Consider the following 8,208-nt stretch of genomic DNA (forward strand, 5'->3'; position numbering starts at 1 on the left):
AGGTTTTGGCAAACCGATGTTCAGAGCTGCGCACTTTTCCAGCCCGGAGAGAATGGGTTTATTCCCTGCAGGTTGCGCCTAGGGACTGTCATGCTGTTGCTGTACCGGCGGGCATTTCCGAGGCTTCCAGGGCAAGGACGTCTGCAGTCTAACGGGATTCCCATTCCAGCCATGTCTGGCGGAATGCCGAGGTCCTACATTACTGGATCGCCGGAGGCCAAAGCTAGGCGGATTGTCCACGTTCCGCTGACCCAGCCTGCGCATATCCTCGCTGGGCTACAATCCCGCAACCAGGAAGGCTTGAATTGGATCTAATCGCGGTGCTTTTTCTTCAAGTTTCCAAAATGCGAATTGCTAATTGAGACTCCCAGGAGAGCCAAGCCGACAACAAGGAATCCGGGAAGAACTGATGGGCGGAAGAAAAAAAAAAAAAAACCCTAAGCGAAGGATCCAGCTTTCCAGCAGCCTTTTTCTAGCTGTAGCTCGGATATCAAGTCCTGAATCGCGCGGCGTGCGACAGCTCTTTACTTGTTATCTCTATAGGTGTACTGGACGGCATCTCTCTTTTTTTAAAAAAAAAAAAATTCAGAGCTGCCAGCCACGGGAAGTTGAAACGACTCATTTGGTATTAAGTATGTAGTGCGAGCCCGTGAAATCTTTTTTTGCCGTTGCTCAAATTTAAGGCTTCCTTTTTCTGACTAAACGTGAAGGTTGCCCCTCAGAAAGAACAGGCCATGTTCAGCTTTCCGGAAGTGCGAGCTTACAAAGCGACTCTAACTTTTCTTATCTCTTGGAGCGGCCTTGCGAGAAAGCCGCGCGAATTAAGATTTCAGGGCGAGGCTGGGAAATCCTACCTCGCCTTTGGCGCAAGGCATGCCGGGAACTCGGGACGGCCCGGTGGCGACTGCGATGACAGCGGGGGCGGAGCCGGAGGCGGCCATTCCCGTGGCGGGGCGTTTGGCCGTTTCCGGGATAGAGGAAAGCGGTTCGTCTGAAAGACAGCAGTTGGGCGAAGCTCGGGCTCGTCGGCGGTGGCGGCTGTGATGTACCACAGCAGCACGCAGAGGCGCTACTGGACTTTCCGCGGCGAGGAGGAATTGTCCCGCAGGCGCTCTGACGCCAACCGCAAGTTCAGATGCAAAGCGGTGGCCAATGGGAAGGTAGGAGCGGAGGGACCCAAAAGAGCCGAGAAGCCCCCGATCTTGTTTTCCGTTGCATTTGACTTGGATTGCCCTCTTTAGAGTTTGTCAGAATGGTACAGGTAGCCCTTGTTTACCGATGTTAATTGGGACTGGAACTCGTGTCACTCCACAACACGATCGTAATGCGTGGTGTCACGTGAGTACACCGACTTATGGAGGCAGTTGGCAGGCATGGTTGCTGTATCCCACTGTCGTGCGATTGCTATCCTGCCGGCTTCCCCATTGTCTTTGCTGGTAAGAAACAGATGGTGAAGATCACATATCTGGGATATGATGGTGTTTTAATTGGGAGCCAGTTGCTAAGCACTGGAATTGTGATCACATCACTGAGGATGCAGCAATGGCTGTAACTATGAGGAACCGTTATAAATACCACTCATTCAGCACTACTGTGACTTTGAATGGGTGGGTATTCAGTGAGGGCAACCGGTATGCACCAACCCTAATTTGGTATGCTAGTCGGAGAACTCTGGGAGCTGAAGTCCACACATCTTAAATGTTGTCAAGTTTGGAAAACACTGTTATATAGATTCTGTTTTCCCTTAAGAGTAAGAGAAACAAATGTTATAGTGTGTCATGCCCCTATAAACAGGTTTTATCAGACTTCTCTTGGCAGGAGTGAGCTACCGTGTTTTATCTGTGCAATGTTTTACGATTACATTGACCACTAAATGGACCTCCTGAAAAAGCGTCTTTGGGACAACCATGACCTGGATGACTGAGAATCTCCATAGATACTATAGGGTTATATTCTGTGTTACTGATAGAGAATATTGATGCGCTGATTTGATTGGTGCTCTGATGTTACTTAGTTTGATAATGAAACCTTTGCAAGAAAATAACCAAGCTCAGAGAGGTTCCCTTAACTGTTATATGGTTTCCCAAAGTTCTTCTCTGCAAATATATAGATTTATAACTCTGAATGCCTTTAGCTGCCTAGGGATAATGGAGTGATAGTCCTGCACATGTCAACAATACTAGGTTAGTAAGACTCATGTATAGGATTATGCCTTAAGTGGTTCTGCTTAATAGCTATAGTCTGTGTTAGTGAATTGTGATTTCTATTTAAGATATATATTATTCTTTCATAAGGTTCAACAGACAGACTCATTTCTTCTTGACCAACATGAAGAGCTGATAATTTGTAAATATTATGAAAAAAGATTAGCAGACTTTTGCTCTGTATTTAAACCAGCAATGCCCAAATCTGTTGGGGTAAGTTGTTGAATTTTTTACATCTGTTTTAACTTTTCTGTTTAGAGAAACCAATGTCTTGCTGGTGCTTACTTGAAATGCTATTTTTAAGGCTGATTTAAATAAAACCATTTTTAATGCTCATGACACAGAAGTATAAATTAAGCACACAGTCTGGATTCATATAATATCCCATAGTTAAAAAATGGCTATGTTGGATGTTAACAGCTAATTCTTATTCTTTCTAAATTTTAATCCATTAAAATTTAAAATCCATTAAATTTTCAAAATTTAATGTGGTTTGCAAGGTTTTCTTTTCCATATGCAGAATCTTTTATTTTGAACATTAGTATTAGTTAATAATTAGTAATGCTGATTTGAAATACTGAAAAGAAATGCAGAACTGTTTCCCTTCCAAGTAATTAGTACTGTCTTAATGTTCACTGCTCTGTGATTGATGGCTTCGTTCTCATGCAGAGCCTGGTCCACCTTATTTTGTTACTTGGGAAGAGAAAGAAAAGATTATGCATCAAATATCAGAGCAGCAGTTAGATCAATTTGTAATATTGTAATATTTGTAATCAATTTGTAATATTGCCACAAAAGGTTTCTGCTAGAGTTGTGCAGCAGAATGAACTGAAGATCATAATGCTGTCAGGAAAGCTAATTATCCTGCTATAGGAGATCACATCTCATCTATGTTAGGAGTCAGTGGTAGGGACAACCAACAAAGTCCCATAATTCTGGAAAAAGTACAGTTGTGAAGAATATAAACCTATCTGAGATCATAGACATAGGGACTTGTTTTTATTATATTTGTGAAGTATACCATTTTTGACTTGGAGAAGGGCAGAATTACTGATCTAGTGTGCTGTTTAGAAGGGAATTCTAGTATCTGTTTTGTGTGCACTCTTTAAAAAATAGAAAAAGGGTTTTAGTATCTCCAAGTAGACTGGAGTGCAAACATGCTATTTTATTCTCCTGGGCCAATTTATACATAAAACAGATGCTCTTTTCATTTGTACAGTAATAAATAACCTATTGCAGGGCTGCATCCTTTGTTTCATAAATTCCCCTTTTGACTCTATGTTTTCTGAATAGTTGTGTGTAGAACTGAGTAGTTTGTTATTTAGTTTGCCATTGGCATTTTAAATTGTGTCTTGTATTTATTTTTATGTTTATAACGAGTAATTTGAATGAACTTTCTAACTTTTTTGTGCTTTTAGGGTACAGCATGCATGTATTTCAAACGTTTTTACCTCAATAACTCAGTAATGGAATATCATCCCCGGATAATTATGTGAGTAACTTACTATTTATGCTTTAATTATCAATTAGAATTGATAATGTTTTTATATTTTTGAAATTTTAATAAGAGATAAGAAATATGTAGAGCTCATATTCATATTTCAAGGTGAAAACTGCCTATTGCTCAGGAAAATGTTTTTGGTCTTGAAATTATTTATATTGTCTCAAGTTCATATACTTTTGTTACAATCAAATGTGTTTTGTTTTTAAGGTTAACGTGTGCATTCTTGGCTTGTAAAGTAGATGAATTTAATGTATCTAGTGCACAATTTGTTGGTAACCTTCGTGAGAGCCCAGCAGGACAGGAGAAGACATTGGAACAGATCTTGGAATATGAATTACTACTTATTCAGCAGCTGAATTTCCACCTTATAGTACATAACCCTTACAGACCATTTGAAGGGCTATTGATTGATTTGAAGGTACCAGACCTTTTTTTTTTTGCTTATCAAGTTAAACATTGACTGCAATAACTATATTAAATGTTATATGAATAATACAGAGTTAAACTTTTACAGTGAATGAATGGCCATACTATGAAACATAGATATCAATATTAATTCTGTGACACCATCTTTAATACCTTAGATTTTCCTTGCACATCTTTCAAAACACTTTCTTCAGTTTTTGAAAATGGTAACAAAATATTGCTTTTAGAACTGAGTGCCAAAATGATGGTTGAAAATGTTGAATTGTTTGTGTTGATGTTCGTGTATGTTTGAGAGGATTCTTAATTTCTCTGTAAATAAGGATATTACCTATATAATTATATTTCTTATGAACATCAAAGTTATGAGTAATGAGGTACAAAATTTGTTTTTTTTGCTATTCTTAAATATTAAAAATAAATATTGGTAAAGTTGGCTATCATAATCAGCTTAAAAATCTATGAGCTTTTTTATTTTGAAGAACAAGGTACTGTAGAAGACATTTTGGTTTGATTTTGTAAGCTTCACATTTTGTCAACTATCAAATCAGTTCATGAAAACCTTGGTTTTATATATAATGATTCCGAAGTGGGTGAAAAAGACCACAAAATAAATAATTTTATTTTTATTTTATTGCTTTGAGAATGGAAATCCTTTTAGTATCTGCCTTTCATTTGAAAGTACGTCTTGGATATGAGCTTGGAGGAAATTGTAGCAACAAATTATTCCAAAGTATTATTGCCTATTACTTATTTTCTAGACCCGTTATCAATTGCTTGAAAATCCTGAGACATTGAGGAAGACAGCAGATGATTTTCTTAATCGGGTATCTTTGACAGATGCCTGCCTTCTATTTACACCTTCTCAGATAGCTCTTACCGCTATGGTATCAAGTGCATCCAGGTCAGGATTTAATATGGAAAGGTAAGGCAGTTTCTGAATATTTAATATTTATATATACGTGTATATATATATTATTCTGCTTATGGAAGATCATATCTCCCATTTGGATTACTACAATGTGCTATGTGGGGCTGCTCTTGAAGACCACCCAGAAGCTTCAACTGCTCCAGAATGTGACAGTGTGCTCAGGATGGGTACTCGTAGCTTTACCCATGTAACACCTCTATTGTGAGAGCTTCACTGGCTTCCAGTTTCTTCCTGGGTGCAATTCAAGGTGATGGTTATCACCTTTAAAGCCCTATATGGCAGAGGCCCAAGTTATCTGCAGGACTGCCTTTCCCTAAGAACATCAGTCTATCCTACCAGGTTACATAGGGTGGGTATGCTCCTAGTCCCTTCCCTTAAACACTGACACCTTAGGTGAGCTAGGAAGAGTGCCTTTTCTGTGACAGGCCTCTACCTAACCTGTGAAGCACCAAAGACCAGGCTTTTCCCCCAAGTGCTGGGATAAGAAGTAAATATCTGAAACTTGACTCGGCACCAGGGTTTTGTTTTTAATGCATTTGGTTTTAATATTTTTAATATGGACTTTTGATTGAGAGCCATCCAGAGTTTGGTATAAGGCAGCTACATAAATGTTTTAAACAAAGGGGAAAAAACCTTGAGTACCTTAGGATGTGGGAATACAATAAATTAATTCTAACACAAGTTGCCTTTTTAAAAAAAAAAGTATTTTAAATACTGTTAAAACTATCTTGCATTGTCTATCATGAAATGTTGTAAAATGTCAATCTTTTTATGATCTATAATTTAATTCTTTTTAGCTGTTGTTTATTTTCTGAATTTTTTAATAGTTACTTATCAGGAACCCTGATGCTCAAAGAGAATAAAACATCCCTTTCGCAGTTGCTGGATGGAATGAAATGTAAGTATTGATGTTGACAATGAAACAGTACCTATTTAAAATACCCTTGATGCTTCAGAAAGGAAAAGGTGAAAAGCTTGATAGGTTTTAAGAGTTGTAAAAGTTTATTTTTGATATTTATAACTGAATAAAAGGACCCGTTATTTTAGAACAAAAATACCTGCAATCTGGTCTGTTTCCATCTTTTCTACTCCTCATGTCAGCATGTAGGATAGAAAAGTGTTATAAAATATTCTGTTATCAATAAAGGAGAATATTTGTAGCTCAGGGTCGAAATGAGGGGTCCTTGGTGCTCTCTGAGCTTGGCTGTTTTCTTGCAGATGTTTAATTACCCAAACTAGGTACAGTAGTGGCCAAAATTGTGGAAGCCTTTTGGGAAAAGTGTATTTTTGAGGTTTGATGGCTAATAATACCACTTTTTTTGGGAGTAGTACCATAAAATTATATATCAATGGAAAGATAATTTAATCAAGAATGTAATGCAGCAGTGCTAACTACCCTGATGTATGCTAGTGAGACCTGGACAGTGTACAGGAGGCACGTTAGGCGACTGAATTACTTCCACATGACTTGCCTTCGTAGAATTCTGAGGATCCGGTGGAAGGATAAGATACCAGATACAGAGGTCCTCTCCAGAGCAGGCCTATCATCAGTTTACACTCTGTTGATGAAAGCCCAGATGCGCTGGGCAGGCCACATTGTAAGGATGCCAGACCATCGCATCCCTAAACAGCTCTTCTATGGTGAGCTGTCTCAAGGAAAGCGATCGCACGGGGACAAAAGCAGCGATACAAAGACACGCTGAAAGCATCTCTCAAGTCCCTGGATATTGACACCATCTCTTGGGAATTTTTGGCGCATGATCGACCGACATGGCGTACCCTGGTTTACCAGGGGTGCCAGACATATGAACACAGGAGGACAATCTTGGCACAAGAGAAGCGAGCACTCCGTAAAGCCAGAGCTGCAAATGCTGAAGCAAGTGTCTACATTTCTCTGTTCAGGATGTGACCGTGCTAACATCGGTCTAATCAGCCATCTACGGACACACCGTTGATGGCCCACAATCCACAAGATGTCAAGGTCTTCATCAAAATTGATGGACGAACAACAATAGCCAAATAACCAGAAAAAGGAAGCACAACTTGCTTAGGTTGATATCAGGTAGCTTTCCTTCATCTGATTATAGCCAATGAGTATGAGTGTGTAGAGAGCCAATCAGGTGTCATCTTGTTTTGGCAATGAGCCAATCAGATCACAGTAGGATTCGGTTATTGATGTCATGTATTGAAGCTGAGAGGACATTTGTCAGTGTGTTATGTGATCACTATCAAGTTGGTTGTGGTTTTTTGTGTTCTTTCATTTAATGAGCTTGTAAAACGTAATATAATTAAAGTAATGTTGCAAAGAGTTAACTGGTTGCCCAGAAAGCGATGTAAAATAGTATTATTAAGTGAACAAGGCTACAGTTATAAAGAAATTAGAAGAAAAATTGGTGGAAACATAACCAAAGGTGGCATTTCTACTGTACACTTTTCCCAAAAGGTGTCCACAATTTTGGCCACTACTGTAACATCATCAATACTAGTCTCTGAGGATGATAGTGTAGCACTGATGATGTTACCTAGGGTTTGGGTAATGAAATGTCTGCCAGAAAACAACTAAGCTCAGAGACAACCAATGACTCCTCATATCCTGTTATATAAAATGTTTGTAGCTGTGTGGATTTCTTTAGTATTAACTATGGCACAGTCTCATTAGCAGGTTTGCTTCATCTGTTTTGATACTGAGTTTTATGTTGCCTGATTCCAGAGTGAGTTGTGCATTGTATAGTCCAGGAGATATTAAAATGTCAACAACTATACTAATGGTTTTTCTTTAGGACTTACTAGATTTTCGTTCGGTTGATTTATATTTTGAAGCATTGATGATTAAAAGTGCCTATGTTTCTAACATTTTCCCTGTGACTGTATTGCTAACTATATGATTAGACTCCAGAAAACTAAAAACAATGTAAATAACAATTTTAGTGTAACTGTACATTTATACTTACCGTATTTATCGGCGTATAACGCGCACAGGCGTATAACACGCACCTTCATTTTAAGAGGGAAATTTCAAGAAAAAAAAAGCGCCGGCTCGAGAGCGAAAGCAAAAGGGGAGGGGGAGTGGGGCTTCGTTCACACGTGGATCCCCATGCTCGTATTTATTTACCGTATTATGCCCTGGCTGGCGGCGGCGGCAGCAG

General features: G+C 39.0%; 1 protein-coding gene across 2 annotated transcripts in view; it reads left to right on the forward strand.

Annotated features, from left to right (window-relative positions):
• Positions 1–947: 947 nt before the first annotated feature.
• CCNH (cyclin H) overlaps positions 948–8,208 on the forward strand; it is an 11,694-nt gene continuing 4,433 nt past the window's right edge. For both annotated transcript variants that reach the window (XM_015832104.1, XM_015832105.1), the window contains exons 1-6: positions 948–1,160; positions 2,295–2,417; positions 3,623–3,696; positions 3,916–4,126; positions 4,893–5,056; positions 5,890–5,960. In XM_015832104.1, the coding sequence (XP_015687590.1) occupies positions 1,044–1,160; positions 2,295–2,417; positions 3,623–3,696; positions 3,916–4,126; positions 4,893–5,056; positions 5,890–5,960 (760 nt within the window). In that variant the 5' untranslated portion in view covers positions 948–1,043. The remainder of the gene's footprint in view (positions 1,161–2,294; positions 2,418–3,622; positions 3,697–3,915; positions 4,127–4,892; positions 5,057–5,889; positions 5,961–8,208) is intronic.

This window comes from Protobothrops mucrosquamatus, unplaced genomic scaffold (assembly GCF_001527695.2).
Source record: "Protobothrops mucrosquamatus isolate PMUCROS unplaced genomic scaffold, P.Mucros_1.0 scaffold_303, whole genome shotgun sequence".
NCBI classification, from domain to species: Eukaryota; Metazoa; Chordata; class Lepidosauria; order Squamata; family Viperidae; genus Protobothrops; species Protobothrops mucrosquamatus.